General features: G+C 45.4%; 2 protein-coding genes across 2 annotated transcripts in view; one reads left to right on the top strand and one right to left on the bottom strand.

Moving 5' to 3' along the window:
- The first annotated feature begins 3,202 nt into the window (after positions 1–3,202).
- exosc3 (exosome component 3) lies at positions 3,203–7,073 on the top strand. Its single transcript, XM_040119446.1, has 4 exons — positions 3,203–3,542; positions 3,769–3,918; positions 4,855–5,006; positions 6,289–7,073. The coding sequence occupies exons 1-4, from the start codon at positions 3,318–3,320 to the stop codon at positions 6,494–6,496; spliced, it is 735 nt and encodes a 244-aa protein (XP_039975380.1). The 5' UTR covers positions 3,203–3,317; the 3' UTR covers positions 6,497–7,073.
- Positions 7,074–9,868: 2,795 nt separating this feature from the next.
- The window catches only part of b4galt1l (DP-Gal:betaGlcNAc beta 1,4- galactosyltransferase, polypeptide 1, like), a 36,810-nt gene continuing 30,257 nt past the window's right edge, over positions 9,869–16,421 (bottom strand). The window contains exons 5-6 of the mRNA XM_040120197.1: positions 14,054–14,158; positions 9,869–12,654 (exon numbers count right to left, since the gene is read on the bottom strand). Coding sequence (XP_039976131.1) covers positions 12,525–12,654; positions 14,054–14,158 — 235 coding nt within the window. The 3' untranslated portion in view covers positions 9,869–12,524. The remainder of the gene's footprint in view (positions 12,655–14,053; positions 14,159–16,421) is intronic.

Genomic DNA, 16,421 nt, shown 5'->3' with positions numbered 1-16,421 from the left:
CGTCACGCCGCCTTAATCATCTGAAATCTGTGCATGTTTCCTCTGTGCGCGCTCGCCGCCACTGAGGGAGGATCGGTGTTGGGAAATAGTAATGTGGTCCAGGTGAGGTCAACAGCAGCAGCGTCCAACGGAAACAGAGCTTCTTTTTACAGGGTTTAATATGAAGCAACGAACGCCTCACAGTTTCCCCTGGAGGGAAAAGGGAAACAGACACACAAAGTTCAGGCTGATACTGTGGAGAGCTACTGACTTCTTCAGCCACACACACACACACACACACACACACACACTACTCACTCTTTACCATCAGGGTTTTCTATTTTCAAATCAGACAAAAGAGAAAAACCTTCTCGTCCACAATGTCCACCGGTGTCTTTGACTTCAGCATAAATTAAAACCGAAAACCAGACTATTAACTGACGACTGACGCGAGGGACAGGACAGACAGCGGGACACGTGGGGACAGATGCCGGTAGAAGGAAAGAGAGAAGGAGAAAATAAAAAGGTGGAAGAAATATCAGGTGTGGCTGTTTGTTTTTTCAGCTTTTCCTCCACTGCGTTAATCCGGCGGCTGCAGTCACCAGCTGAAGATTCATGTTTTACTGCAGAGTTTATAAAATAAGACGCAGCCGCACTCATTAAACCAACGGCTTTTACCTCCATCTTCAGGTGTGGACGACAGGTAGAAACGCCCTGGATTTCAGACGTAGTTTGTGTGGAGAAGTATGAGGCTTTTATTCTGAAACCTCTATTGTATGGAGGCACATTTCTACCAAAAAACAGAAAAAGAGATGAAAGTGACAAAACAAACATTCATGGTGAATCAAAACTCTGATGCGGATCCTTTTATCAGTCTCAGCTTTTCATCCAGGCCTTTGGGGTTTTTTCTGTCTGAACTGAGCCTCCGTACGACGCACGAATTTCTGCTCTGATGGGAACTTGAGCTTCTGCAAACACCGTCACTCACTCGTTAAACCACCTCCCTGTTATTGCACGAGTATCAGCAGGATCGGTCTTCGGTGTCCCTGAGTCTGAACGCGGAGCCCGGGGCTTGTGGGTTTGCGCTCCCCTCCGCGTCCTGCTGCAGTCTGATGCCTGCGGCCAACGCAGGACGTGCGTCCTCGCGCCTTTTTGTTCAGACGAGCGACGGCGGCAGGTAACGCGGGACAGCTGCTGCTCGCCGCACAGCTGGAGCTGCACACGCGGAACCACGACAGAGGCCGCTGCGCGAGTCCTTGAACCGATGTCCTCAGTGACTCTCGGCGGCTGGAAACTGACCGGTCACCTTGTTGTGGTCCGGTATCCAGGTTCAAAAGTTACTTGAAAAGTCGAAGTAAAACGTGGCTGTGATCGAGTTTGACGTGATCTCGTCGGGTTTTGGACCCTGACGCTTTAATGTGTGACCAGCATTTTACTGCCGGAGCTGGGGCTGATCCGTTTCATGTAGAACCGGATCGATGACGATTATTGATTCGTCTACTGATGGTTTCCTCCATTAATCGATTGATCATTTGCTTTGTACAAAATTCAGAAACAGAAGAGTGAGAATCACGGTCTCACAGAGTCGAAAGTCAAACGTTCACAGGTCGTTTTGTCCAAACCTCAAAAATATAAATCAATAACAATAATGATAATAATTCGGAGGGAAAACGGCAAATCTTCAAACATGAAATATTTGGTATTTTTACAGGAAGAAACGATCAGAACAGTTGCCAATAAATTCTCTGTCGACCAACTAATTGATCAATCGATTAATCTAATCGGCTCCAGCCGTCGGGTGGTTTCGTGCGCAGCAAAGGCCTCACGAGTGGAAATCGAGGATCTGTAAAGTATCTGCAGCCGTCAGAGCCATGTGGTGCGAAGCGGCGAAGTCAGAGCGCCACCTGCTGCACGGGGCAGCACATCACAGCCTCCGGCCGAGACACCGAGTGGAGCTCGGCCGCTCGTCGCTCGAATGACCTGGGAGTAAAACAACGAGAGGAAAACGCCCCAAAACTCCGGGTCCCGGTGGGAATACCGGGTTTACAGGTCCCCCGCGTCCTCCTGGGCTTTAACGTCTTTCACGTCTGTGGAACAAGTCCCGACGTCTTTGATCCTGTACATACAAGTCAAGGGTCTTTTACTGCAAACGACAAGAATTTATAAAGAGGACAGGAAGGGGACAGGGAGGGGACAGGGAGGAGAGTAGGGAGAGGACATGGAGGGGACAGAGAGAGGACAGGAAGGGGACAGGGAGGGGAGGAGGGAGAGGACATGGAGGGGACAGAGAGAGGACAGGGAGGAGACAGGGAGGGGAGGAGGGAGAGGACATGGAGGGGACAGAGAGAGGACAGGGAGGAGACAGGGAGAGGACAGGGAGGAGAGGAGGGAGAGGACATGGAGGGGACAGAGAGAGGACAGGAAGGGGACAGGGAGGGGAGGAGGGAGAGGACATGGAGAGGACAGGGAGGAGACAGGAAGGGGACAGGGAGGGGACAGGGAGGGGAGGAGGGAGAGGACATGGAGGGGACAGAGAGAGGACAGGAAGGGGACAGGAGGGAGAGGACATGGAGGGGACAGAGAGAGGACAGGGAGGAGACAGGAAGGGGACAGGGAGGAGACAGGGAGGGGAGGAGGGAGAGGACATGGAGGGGACAGAGAGAGGACAGGGAGGAGACCAGGAGGGGACAGAAAGGGGACAGGAAGGGGACCAGGAGGGGACAGAGAGGGGACGGGAGGGAGACAGGGAGAGGAGGGAGAGGACAGGGAGGGGACAGAGAGGAGACCAGGAGGGGACAGAAAGGGGACAGGAAGGGGACAGGGAGGAGACAGAGAGAGGACAGGGAGGAGACCAGGAGGGGACAGAGAGAGGACAGGAAGGGGACAGGGAGGAGACAGTGAGGAGACCAGGAGGGGACAGAAAGGGGACAGGAAGGGGACAGAGAGAGGACAGTAACTGGACACCGGATTCCTTCTTATTAAGAAGAGTTTTCCGTATGTTCGTGTCCTTTGCTCTGGGACGCAGTTTTCACACTCAGTCAAAACTCGGACATTGATCCTAACTTGGTTGATATGAACTCATCTGGTGCAGAGAAGACAGGTCGACTGAAGGTCAGAGCCAGAGACCCGGTCGTTGCTGCTTCGCCTTCCGGCCAGTGGGTGTCGCTCATTAGCGTGACGCCTCACCTGATACTCACGCATGCGCGGGGCGGAGCGGAACCTTGTTGGCACATGTGTTGTTTCTTCCGTCCCGCAGGGGCCGACGGTTCTGTTTCCTGCGTGTCGCCTTTATTTCAGTCCGGGGAACCTCAGCAACAACGCGTGTCTGAGCCGCCCCGATGTTTTCCACTTTAAAAGACAAAGTCGGGGAGGTTTTGTTACCGGGAGACGAGTTCTCCTGTGAGACCGACGACACCATCTCTCTGACGGACCACGTGAAGCCGGAGAAGGTGGTGTGTGGTCCGGGTCTGAGGCGTAGCGGAGACCGGCTGGTGGTCTGCAAGAGCGGCGTCCTGAGACACAAACAGCCCAACGTGTTCTGGATCGACTCGCAGCAGCGGAGGGTGAGACCGCACATGCAGAACTCCATTCAGAAAACGCCCCAGTTAAGCGCGCCGCGTGTCCGCTATGACTGCGGCTTAAACGTAAAGCGCTCACTTCCGGGTAGTTTCAGACCGCACACTCTTATCAGTGTACTTCTAACAGTTATCGGTTATCAAAAGGTATCGGTTATTACAGCCGGCATGCAGTCTAGGAGCTGAGGCTGTGTCTGTGTCCCTCTGTCCTCAGTATGTCCCCGCTAAAGGCGAGACCGTCATCGGCATCGTCACGGCCAAGTCCGGAGACGTCTTCAAGCTTGACTTTGGAGGAAGTGAACAGGCGTCTCTCTCCTACCTGGCGTTCGAGGGAGCCACCAAGAGGAACAGGCCCAACGTCCAGGTGAGTCACCGAGGACACGGTGTGGGCAGGAGGAGGTCCAGGTGGGACAGCGAGGACGGGAGGAGGTCCAGCTCTACTGACACTGCGCTGATCCGAGAGAAGCTGAGCGTGCTGGTCTCGCGTGGGGCAGTTTACTTGTGGACGAGACCTCGGGTTTATGATGATGTTTGCAGCCGGAAACATGGAACAGCAGCAGCAGTTTGTTTCTCTGAGATTTCAGAAGTTTATTTGATGTCGTATTAATATAGTTGACGACATCACATCATATCACAACACCTAATTATACAGATCATTATTGACTATACCACACACTCGGTTTCCACTCACACACACACTCAGCTCCCAGTTTACCATCATCAGTCCATCGGTCTGATCAACAGGAAGTTCACTGGGTCTCTGAGCTGCCGATGGTGTAAAATACGAATGAACGAATGACGAGCCGGACACGGAGTGTGTGCGTGTTACACACTGATCAGTCACCACATTAACACGTTTACTGTAGCGGCTGATCCGCGTCTATTACACAGAACAGACGTGTTGATATATCAGTTGTTGCTGGATTTCAGTGGAACGTCGTCCTCCCAGATTTCACACTTTCCCAACCAGTCACGCAGCTGAGGTTCTGCTGTTTGGCTCGGGTGAAGGGAAGCGGCTGAACGTGACCCAATTCGGGCTTTTAGCTCAGATAACTGACGACTGGCAGCTGAAGGATGGGAGGTGCGTCGCCCCCTCCCCGAGTCAGGTCCCAGCTCCGATCTGGACCGCAGTCCGCGTACTGAGTGCGTGTGGCCTGAGGTCGTGCAGTGCTTTGACGTGAACGACGTTTGTTCGTTTCATTTCTGTCATTATAAACAGTTTCTCTGTTTCCTCACCGATGATGATGATGATGATGATGGTAATGGTGTTTAACCCCCTCCCTCGGTGTTGCCTGTGCAGGTGGGGGACCTGGTCTTCGCTCAGTTCATCATAGCCAATAAGGACATGGAGCCGGAGCTGGCGTGCATCGACAGCTCAGGACGAGCCAATGGGATGGGAGTTTTCGGAGGAGGTGGTCTGCTCTTCAGAGTCTCTCTGGGTCTCGTCAGAAGGTAACTCACCTGTTCAGACCTCAGAGCACGTCTTTGGTTTCTTTGGCTCCTGTTTGACTTTGTTTAGAGCATGTGACCCGACAACCAACAACTAAAAGCAGACGTCCACTTTTGTTGTCGTCAGTAAATCTTGAAGACAAATGAGTCACACAAAACCCGAGATAAAAAAATATAAAGCAATTATGACATTTATAATCAATGATAATGAAGAAAAGGTGAGTGTGTAAGATGCTAGAAAAATAAGAGGAAGAAGAAATGTTCCTCTAAATCTCTTTGAATATCAGCAGAAGCAGACCGACTGTATGAAGACTCAAATTCAGCCACGAATAATTCAGTAGCTGGGAGAGATTTGCAGCATAGATTAAAATTAAGAAAATAAAATGAATACATTAACGGTCATATGTTCTGATTCTTGTTTCCATAAAATAAAATATCATCTTTGGTTTCGTTTGATTTTGATGGATTAAAAAATTCATCCTCTAATCAGTTTCTCTGGGTCATAGCTACAGATGTTGAGATGCAGCGTCAGTGGGATTGAGTCCATACGGAACAGGTTTCTGCTGGACTTGTCCTAACTTGTTGGGAATAAGACATTTGCGTAGAAGTTGTCATGTTTCAGCCACTGAACGTCAGAAAAATACAAGTTCCACACAAATGTTCCTTTTATTGTGAACGTGTGAGGAAGCTGATGTTTCCGACGCACAACCCAAATGTATTTAATATTTTCATATTACACACAATAAACGAATGAAATTCAACAGCTTACAAACATTAATTGAACAATACAACACGTTGGACCACAAACAAAATAATAAATAAAATAAAGTCCTGTCGTGTAAAATACTGTAGAACATGAATACAGATGAGTGTGAATAAGAGAATATACATTCTGATATCTATCTTCAACTTTGTTGTCCCCCCCGGGAAATTTGTCTCAGTTGGTAAAACACAATAAACACATAACAAAGAAAAGTGACTTCCGGAAGAGCAGTAACACACAGCTGAAAGGTATAAAAAACAAAAACAGATCATACATCGGTCCCCAACATTAAAAAAAAAACTTGTCCCAGACGTACTGATGTTGACATTTTATTTGTCCCATAAAAGACGCTGCTAATTTGTGTTTGACGTCAAACTTGGACGTGTATCATCCTAACGAGACAGGACCCACCCGCTGTTTACGGCGTCTGGGGTGAAATAAGTACTGAATTAATTCTTAGATGAATGCATTTGTTAAACTAATGATTTTGCTGATGCTGTTATGAACACCCCCCTCCGCCAGACTGCTGTCCCCCCACAGCGAGGTCAGGTCTGACCTGGAGCAGCTGTTCCCCTGTGAGCTGGTGGTTGGGATGAACGGTCGTCTGTGGGTCAAATCCTCCAGCGTTCAGCAGACCCTCGTCATCGCAAACCTGCTGCAGAGCTGCGACACCATGACGGCCCCGCAGAGACGGGAGCTGTTCAGGAGGGTCAAACGGGGCGCGCTGTAGACCACATCAGACCACGCGTGCACCCGGTTTGGTGCTGAGTGTAAAGAGTGACTCCAATCCTCCTGTGAATCCCTGGTGGTTTAACGTCTCACCTGGCGCAGTGATGTCACGGCGACTTCGGGACCCTGTGACATCACTGCCGGGCGTGGTTACAGGTGAAACGCTGCTGTTCACGCTTTCCGCTTAAAGGAAAAGTCTTAAAGTTTTACAGAGCATAATGGAATAAATAATGTAAACCAATGACCGTCTTATTTCATCCTGCAGACTTTAGTGCAGCTCAGGTTCCAGAAGTTTTCATATTTAAATATCTTTGCATCTGGAAATAAAGCCAAGTCTTTATTTTTTGACAAACGGGTCAGTGATACCTGAAACTTGGCACAGCTCGGCCCGGCCTTAGCTTTAGTGATACTAAAGCTAAGGCCGATCACAGCCCTGTTTGTGTTGACTCACACATAAAGACTTTGTGATGAAAAGTTTGGAAGAATCACATTTGGAAACAACACCAAACTAAGTGACTGTGGTGATGCTTAATTTTTGTCCATATTTCTGTATTTGATATTAAACCCTTCACATCGTCTGCTGTGTTTCATGACCTGGGGGTGGTTTTCCTTCAGGCTGCTGCTGGTGTCCACTTAAAAAACCGATCTGCAGATTTTTTATTAAAGTGATCCGAGTTGTTCATCGATCTCAGTGAACGTCATCCGGTCTCGAGTTCATTCTGTTACATTATGGTGAAGGTCTAAGGGAACGAGATTCTGTCCATTTACTTTGTGTCTCTAACGTTGTTTATCACATGACACGCGTGATCATAACTGAGGAAGGTGGTGAGGCGTGACAGAAAGCTCCGGGAAAAACTTTTAAAAACGGCAGATTTAATTAGAAACGTCAGCACTGTGTTACCTGACGAGAGAAACCAACACAGATGTGATGTTCACTGCTGGCGAAACAGAATCCAAACTGATGCCCGCAAATCATTCACATCTAAACCTCTACATGATTCTTCATAGTGAAGAAACTCAAACTTGTAAAAACACCGGTATTGTCCTTTAAACATTTAGGACTTTTCAGACTGCGACAGATGTTTACAGATGTGTAGTTTTCTATATTTTTATCTACAGTTTGGTAACACTTTTTTGTATTTGTTCCTACTTTGTGATTGGCTGTCAGCTCGTTTAGACCAAAGCTACAATCACAGCCCTTTTTCTGGTCATTGACAAAGACTTCATGATGAAAAGTGACGTTATGGCATAAAAAGTTTGGGAAAAAAAATCACATTTTGAAATTAAAAAAAAAAAAGACTAGAAATAAACTTAAACTCCCTTAAAACTCTGCAGGTGGCATCAGGTTCCTGTATTTTCCTGTGAAGAGCTGGACTCTGAGGTTGAAAGAAAAATCCCGTTTGTCACAACGAGGATGTTACTTTCACCGTTTTCTGTCTTTAGAGCTGAAACCATCAGGTGATCAATCAATAAGTCGATCAACAGAGAAATGAACTGGCAGCAGTTTCAAAAATCCAGAGACTGAGTCCACGTAAAAAAGCAGAATGTTCCTTAAAAACAGGCTTGTTTTTGCTGATCAGACGTGTGGTGATTGGTTAAAATCAACTTAATCTTTCACCTCAAGTCACTGCTTTAGAACAGTGGTTCCTAACCGTTTTTCCTTTGAGCCCCCCCCTACTTGTGTCTAGGAAAAGCTGCCCCCCGCCCCTTTTAGTTAAGTTTATATACGTGGTGTATCTGTATGAATCTATGTAAGTACAGTTAGGTCCGTAAGTATTTGGACAGTGACAGTTTTTGTAGTTCTCTCTCTCACCACCACCACGGTGGATTTGAAACAAACCCATCAACCTGTGACTGAAGTGTCGACTTTCAGCTTCGATTCGAGCGGTTTAACTAAAATATCACATCAACCGTTTAGGAATCAGCCATTTTTATACAAAGTCCCTCATTTCCAGAGGCTCAAACGTAATTGGACAATTGACAACTGTTCAGGTAATGGCCAGGTGTGGCCTGTTCCCTCCCTTGCTGACATAATTCCTGACAGTGTGAAGCAGGATTTAGGGAAAAATAAAGAGGAAAAGCAATAACACAGTAAAGGTAAACTAAGCAGCAGCTGCTGAAAGGATGAAGGTGAGCGGAGGTGAAAGTCTAAACCAGTCACACATCGTGATTCACTCTCCATTAAATGCTGCTTGACGGAGATGGAGGTTCTGCCGTGGTCCTCATCAGTCTCCAATCGTTTCGTCTTTGAGGAAACACCTCTGAAGTTCAAGGTCCAGGGATTTTACCGACATCCGAGTCTGAAGATGCTGTAGGTAAACTGGTCGTGTCGTGAACCCTCCTTACTGACAGGACTGTGGGAGTCAGACTGAGACCTTTAACCTGAACTCGTGGACCTGTGGAGACTCTGATCCTCTGACAGGTGGTGCTGGTTCTCCACCATCTGCCGTCAAAGGTTCAGACTGAGGTTCATCCTGCAGTTTGAGTCTGCACCAGATCCAGATCCACAAAGTCCTGAATGTAGCGTTCAGTTTGCTTCCTGCAGAGAAAAGTCAAACTGTGAGAATCTTCCAGCTCCGATTGGCTGACAGAGCAACGCTGACCAACTGCGAGTGTTAATATAAATGTTCAAACACAGGAAACAAGCTTCTGCTCCTCTTCCTCTTACACTCTCTTTGCCAGCTGCATATTTCATGACTGTAAACCACATCCAGATGTTTGTCGGAGAGGATCCTGCAGCTGGTTTCTGTTGTGCTGACAACAGTCCGCTGACCTCTTGTCAGATTTTTTTCAGTCTGTCGCCTTATCCATGTGTTAAAGCTGACTCTGCATCTGCAAAGCCTCTTCTGAAAGGTTTTGACAGAGTGCAGGCCATTTTTCTATGAGATGACATCTGATCTGAGACCTGCTAATTTATAAAATCATTAATTCATCATTAAACATGATCTGGACCTGGATTAGCAGCAGACAGTTGATTGAATGGAGGGATTAACCAATTTAAAAATAATTAACATGCACATGGAAATTTTAAAGTTTCAACTAAAATCACAGACAAAAACGATTTGTATGTAATGTTGCTGCCTCCAGCAGGGCAAAAGAGGAAAAAATGATCACTTTTATGAATGAAATCTAACACTTTTTCAAACCTTTGACAGAAACTGAAATGAGTCAGAGACCTGCAGAAACCCTGATTCAAAGATCCAGACTCATACAGACCAGACTGCAGCAAAGAACAGTTTCCTCAAGAATGTACTGCAGCTTCTCCCGAGAATCCAGGTGGAGCAGTTCCACCTGCAGTGATGGCAGCTGCTGTAGAAAGAGCTAAATGCACTGGATGGTTATTAGAGAAAAAAAACGACACCACAACAGGAACCATCATCCAGAAACCAACAAAAGTGGATTTTAATGTACTGAAGCCCAGCAAACGACATCTGGAAAAATCAAAAACACACAGAGTTCGCGCCACCTCCTCACATTTCAGCATCTACACAGACTGGTTCCCTCCACCAGTTAGACTGGGCTTATTTTAAGGCACATGTAAAGGTGATTTATTCACTTATTAACAAAAGAATCAAGACTTCTGGTCTGCAAACAAACAAACCTGTCGATAACAAATAAAGATTTACCTCCATACATTCAAGATAGAAAACAACAGCATCGTAGTAACACACACACACACACACACGGGCTGACTGTTTAATGAAAAGAATGGCGGATGTTTTGTTTGCTTTGACCAGACTGGATCAATATCTGTCATCAATAATGAGACGAACATACACAGCTGTCAGATGATCACATTCATGTTAAATCAATTCTTTGGTACCAACAGCTCTAATAAGGACACTTAGAGGTACAATCAATCAAATCAAATCAAAAATAGATTTAGAGCTGCAACGATTCATCAATCAACTGAAATCGAATCCGCAACTATTTCCACGATCGATTAATTGTTTTGGGTTTTGGACTCATCTGGGCTTTTGGGAAATAATGAGCACCTTTCACTCAATTGTTAATTAATTCTTTGAGGATATTTTCAGCAGATTAATGAATAATGGAAATAATCGGAATCACAGCCTTTAACAGATTCTTGCTTTTTGTACTCTGGTTATATTTTGGTTTCGAGCTGATCCGGTTTCAGTTTTTAATGTTAGAAACAAATTAAACTGGTTTAATTAACATGAACTTTGGGATTGTTGTGAAAAAAGAAAAAGTCGACCACAGAAACATTTATCACCGATCACAACCTGATTATCAATAACTTTTAGAGTCAACATCATCCACCTCAAACTCAAACACACACAAACACACACACATATATATACACACTATCAGACCGGGTGTTTAGATCTGGTTCTGAGGTGACAATGGTTCCACAGACTCATGAATAAAGCAGTTTCTGACCCTTGATCCGTTTCTGTAAAGTGAAGTTTAAATGACCAGATGACAACATGTCTGGTTTGAAGTTCCGTTTCGCTGCTAGCGACTCATAAAACATTAAAATGAGAGACTTTTAAAAACATCAGGTACCAGCTGATTTTCACTCTGTAACAAAAACATGCAACAGAACCAACATTTTCACTCAGGATCTGTTGATGAGTTGGTGAAGGAAGCTTCAGTCGTCATCGCAGCCGATGGACGACTCCACACGGTCGTAGTCTCATTACGCTGCAGTGACTCAGTAAACCGGATCACTGCAGGGTAATGTCTCTTCTTCCACAGGGACGATTTAGCCCACTTTAACCGGGCCGAGCTGTGCCAAGTCCTTGTCTCCTCTGCCTCCTCCCATCGACCAGCACTGACCCGACCCGTCCCGACCCGTCCCGTCCCGTCTCCTCCTCACACCAAAGCTGTGTCTCTAAACTGACGATTTAACTCGTCAGCGCTGCATCTGTAAAGTCTCTCTGACCCTGTTCACACTGAGTCACTTCACCAGTCCTGCCCAGATCAGATCTGTCTCAGTGCAGATGTGAGAAACCGACAGTCAAGCCTGACGGGCTGAAATTCGATTGTTCTGGTTTGACTCAAAGTCCACTTATTAGCTTTTAAACTCCCCTCGCAGTTTTCATCTGCAGGTGGAGTTTGCTCAGTTTTCACGCCAGACACCAGAGACCAGACGGGCCTCTGTCCAGTTCCATTCATTGAAGAAAGTCATTGAGATATGGTTGAAAGCTCCAGAAAAGGCTAGTTAGTGGACCATAAACTTCCGTGCTCTAATCTATAGTTAAATAATCAGACGAGGAGGATTCAGTAAGAACCAGAATCAATAAACAAGACTACAATATAAATATCTGAACTCAAGGTCCACTTATTAGGTTTTGTCTGAGCTTTTGATCATTTCACCCAGCCATCTCCAGAGAATGGAGTTTGTTCAGTTGTAATTGAGTTGATAAGGGATCAGAGTCACCGAGCAGGATTCACAACACCAGAGATCACCTATAACACATACAGGACTCTGGGCGGACCTGACCCAGTACCAGTCACTCAACAAGACTGTGAGATATGGTCGAAAGCTCTGGGAAAAAAGCTAGTAAGTGGACCAACTTTCACACAAACACTTTGTTTTTTTTGAGCCAGAACCAGGTCAACAGAATCCAGATCACTAAACAGAACCAGGATCAGACCAGATCTAAACTCACCGTGCACAATACCCATAATCCCCCACCAGTAAAATCGTTGACCATGTGACCCAGCAGCCCCAATCGTTGCTGCTCTGATTGTCTGATAATAAAAGGCTCATTCAGGACGTGCTGCAGCAGCAGCACACGACCGACAGACGGAGGCAGCCGATTGGTTATAGTCAGTGTCCAATCAGAGATGAATCCTCGAGGCCCCGCAGAGAAAACAACAACACAAACCTTCAGTCGATCTGTGCAAAAACAATTACAATCAAAGAAAACAGCAGGAACAGCTGAGAGTCCAGCACGTCTGATCATCCAGACCAGAGCTGAAAGATTCAAGTGTCAGAGGCAGCGTTTGGTTTGTACTGCATCAGTTTCCTCCTCCAGTCACCTGACCTCGGCTGCTCCTCGTCAGGGTTTCCCCACGTCCACTGTGATTTCAGTGAACAGGTCAAACTTGTCTTTTTTCACCACTTTGTAGGACAGAGAGCTGATCCCGTCTTTGTACATCGTCTCTCTGGTGTGAGCGATGCGGTCGAATCTAAAGGAAGCAAAAACAAACTCAGCTCTAAAAACTGAAGAGAAGGATTCCTGCAGTGTTTAACAGGGCTGTCGCTTTTTCACAAAGTCAACACATCCTAACTAACATGTTATTTGTTTAATTGGATTGACATCTTTATATTTTCCTTTGTGCCGTTCTGTCCAGTTGTCAGGATCCTGAAAACCTTCTCCTGAAGCCAGTGGGCCTCATCGCCTTCATATACACATCTGCAAACTATATATCACTGTGACTTCAAGATGTTTAGAAAGACATCGCCTCGAGCTCGGGGACATTACAGAGGGTATTTTTCACTCGTCTGACATTTCAGAGACTAAACGATTGTTGGAAAAATAGCGGACATAAGAAGCTGCAGCCCTGATCAGTTTTTGTGTCTTCTGACCTGTAGAAAGATTCTCTCTCCCCCTCATCACTGGCAGCAGCAACATACTGACAGAAGAACTAGTCAGGTACAGCAGTCCAGATGGGTTGATCCAAGGAGCCAATGTGATAGAGCTGCTGCTTTTCTGCAGGATTAATGTGGGTGTAGGATGCAAAGCGCTTGCCAAACGCTCACGTCCAAGAGAGAATTGATAGATTGAGGACTCAGCTTTATCATTGTTGGCTGAATGAAGATAAAGTTAACTGGATTTGGACGAGCTAACGTTCTATAGCTCGGTTAAACAGAAACAAGTAACAGCAACTGAAACCTGTCTGCATCAAAAACGTATTCGAGCAAAGTTTTGCATCAAGTACAGGTGAGTCTGATTCGCCCAGGTTCGTTCAAAACAGCAAATTTCCCCAAAAGGTGATGAGTTTCCAGCTTTGATATGAATCTGTCTCTTCTGGCTGGTGGACTGTTCACGAGCTTCATACTGTGGATGAGTGCGGTGAAAAGTCTCAGTCAGACCAGGGTATACAGGTGACGTTGCTTCACTGGTTTCTGGTGTCTGCGCTGCCTCACCGAGGCTGCAGCAGGAGGTGAGTCCTCAGATCAGTTGTGGTTGTAGAGTCAGAGTCACAAACAGCCTCATCTCTGCTGGTCATTTTATTCTCTACATCGTTGCTATGTTGAGATTACAGACGATAAATTTATGATTCAAACAAATAATTTCGGGTTGAATATTTTTCCCCACATCTGAACAAAAGCTCAAATTTCAATTAAAAAGTGACAGCCCTATTTTTTTTTATAGTGGAGGTGCCCCGCCCCACCTGAAACACAGAGCACCTCCACACTAACAGAAGAAACAATGATTGCCCTTCAGTGCAAGATGTGTCAGGATCAACTGAGTAATTCATCACACTGTTCGTTTGCTTTTCAGTAATGAACCAGAGCAGTGTGTCAGAAAAAAGCTTTATTCAGCCTGTATAAAAACCAGAAGTGAAGACGTATTCGTTTTACCTCTGAGGGTTTGGGTCGTTCTGTTTGTCTCTCTCGTGTCGGATCATCCGACATTTTCCCACCTCGCTGCTCGGTCTGGAGATGTACATGCCTTTAGAGGCCAACCTGAAAACACAACAGGAAACCTGCCGTGATGAACAGAGTAATGACAGGAAAACAGGACTCAGTTTACACAAACAAACAGTAACGAGGCCAACGCAGGGAGAGAGAAATATTTCTGAGACACAACAAAAGATCCTTTATCATGAGAGACAAACCACCATGTGGGATCAACCCCAAAGAAACCTTACAAAACTGAACACGTAAAGACAACCCAGACCTGAGACCAGGAGGCAGAGTTCAGTCCTACATGCTTCTCTGTGCTTCCATTACAGCAGTCACCCACCCAAACCCCCATAGAGACTGTGTCTGCCCCCAGACCACCTAAATTAATCAACTCGAAAACAAACAGAAGAGGAGTTGTACACAGAAATCTACTAAAATTTAATACAACTACTATAACAGAACCAAAAAAACAGGACAATGAAATGTGGACTATTAAATATTGGGCTGCTCTCATCTAAATCACTATTAGTCAATGATTTGATAACTGATCATCACATTGATTTATTCTGTCTTACTGAAACCTGGTTGCAGCAAGAAGAATGTGTTTGTCTGAATGAATCAACACAACCTACTCATTAATTCCCACATCCCTCGAAACACGATTTTCCACTCCTGCTTATTAGTCAACCCTAAACCTAAACTTAGCTATGACTCATTTGAAAGCCTGGAAAACTGGAAAACTCAAAAACCAGTTCTACTAGTTCCTGTATATCGTCCACCTGAGTTTTTATCTGAGTTAGTGCTCAGTACAGATAAAGTCATTATAGTGGGTGATTTCAACATTCATGTACATGTTGTTCTTAGTTCTGCATTTAATTCACTGTTAGACTCAAGTGGCTTTTCTCAAAATGTAAACGAACCCACTCACTGTTTTGATCACACCCTCGATCTTGATCTGACATATGACGTAGAAACTGTACTGTTTCCCCAGAACCCTCCTGTCTGACCATTTTTTAGTAACATTTGACCTCACAGTAGTAGACTACACAGCATTTGGGAAAACATTGCATTACAGTAGGTGTCTATCTGATGATGCAGATGTAAGGAAAGAATTCCACTGTTAATTACTCCAGTGCCATGTGTCAATACAGTGGAGGACAGCTTTCTCAACTTTCTCCCACACAGTTTGATGATCTTGCTGATAGCGTTGCAGCCTCACTGCTCATGACACTTGACACTGTCGACCCTCTGAAAAAGAAGCTGGTGAATCGGGGGAGGCCAGGTCCATAGTACAGTTCACAGATGCGTGTTTTAAAGCAGACATCGCAGAAGCTGGAAAGGAAGTGGCGTTCTACCAATCCAGAAGAATTTCTATTAGCCTGGAAAGATAGTCTAGCAACATATAAGAAAGCCCCTTGTAATACCAGAACCTCCTATTACTCACCTTTAATAGAGGAAAATGAAATCAACCCAAGCTTTCTTTTCAGCGCTGTAGCCAGGCTGACAGAGTCATAGCTCTATGGATCCATGTATTCCTATAGCTCTCAGTAGGGACGACTTCATGAGCTTCTTTAATGATAAAATTCCAACTATTAGAGACTAAATTCACCACCTCCTGCCCTCAACCAGTACAGATGTACTGTCCAGTACAGTGGCCTTAGAACTGGCTGTAGCACTTGGTTTATATTAAGACAGTTTTTCTAAAGTAGATCTCTGAGCTAACTTCAACAATTTCTTCATTTATACAATCAACCTGTTTTTTAGACCTGATTCCTACGAGCTTGCTTAAGGATGCTTTACCTTTAATTAACACCTCCATATTAGATCTGATCAATTTATCTTTATTAACAGGCTACGTACCGCATGCTTTTGAGGTTGCAGTAATTAAACCTCTTCTTAAAAAGCCTATTCTTGATCTAGATGTTTTAGCCAACTATAGACCTATATCCAACCTCCCCTTTATTTCTAAAATCCTTGAAAAAACTGTTGCAAACCAATTATGTGATTATTTGCATAGGAATGGTGTGTTTGAAGATTTTCAGTCAAGATTTAGAATACATCGACACACGGCAACAGCACTGGTGAACGTTACCAATGATCTTCTCGTGACCTCAGACAATGGACTCTTCCCTATACTTGCCCTGCTAGATCTTATTGCTGCATTTGATACCATCGATCACAAGATTTTATTACAGAGACTGGAACATGTCATTGGGCTTAAAGGAATCGCACTAGGCTGGTATAAGTCATATTTATCAGATAGATTCCAGTGTGTTCATGTTAACAATGACTCTTCCATACACACAAAAGTTAGTCACGGGGT

Source organism: Xiphias gladius, chromosome 23, assembly GCF_016859285.1.
Source record: "Xiphias gladius isolate SHS-SW01 ecotype Sanya breed wild chromosome 23, ASM1685928v1, whole genome shotgun sequence".
Taxonomy (NCBI): Eukaryota; Metazoa; Chordata; class Actinopteri; order Istiophoriformes; family Xiphiidae; genus Xiphias; species Xiphias gladius.
The sequence above is the reverse complement of the archived record's forward strand: the minus strand, read 5'-3'. Positions and strand labels throughout refer to the sequence as shown.

Coding starts and splice junctions, on each gene's coding strand:
- exosc3 (XM_040119446.1), top strand. CDS start 3,318: ATGTTTTCCACTTTAAAAGACAAAGTCGGGGAGGTTTTGTTACCGGGA. Junction 3,919..4,854: donor GGAACAGGCCCAACGTCCAG/GTGAGTCACCGA, acceptor TTGCCTGTGCAG/GTGGGGGACCTGGTCTTCGC. Junction 5,007..6,288: donor TCTCTGGGTCTCGTCAGAAG/GTAACTCACCTG, acceptor CCCCTCCGCCAG/ACTGCTGTCCCCCCACAGCG.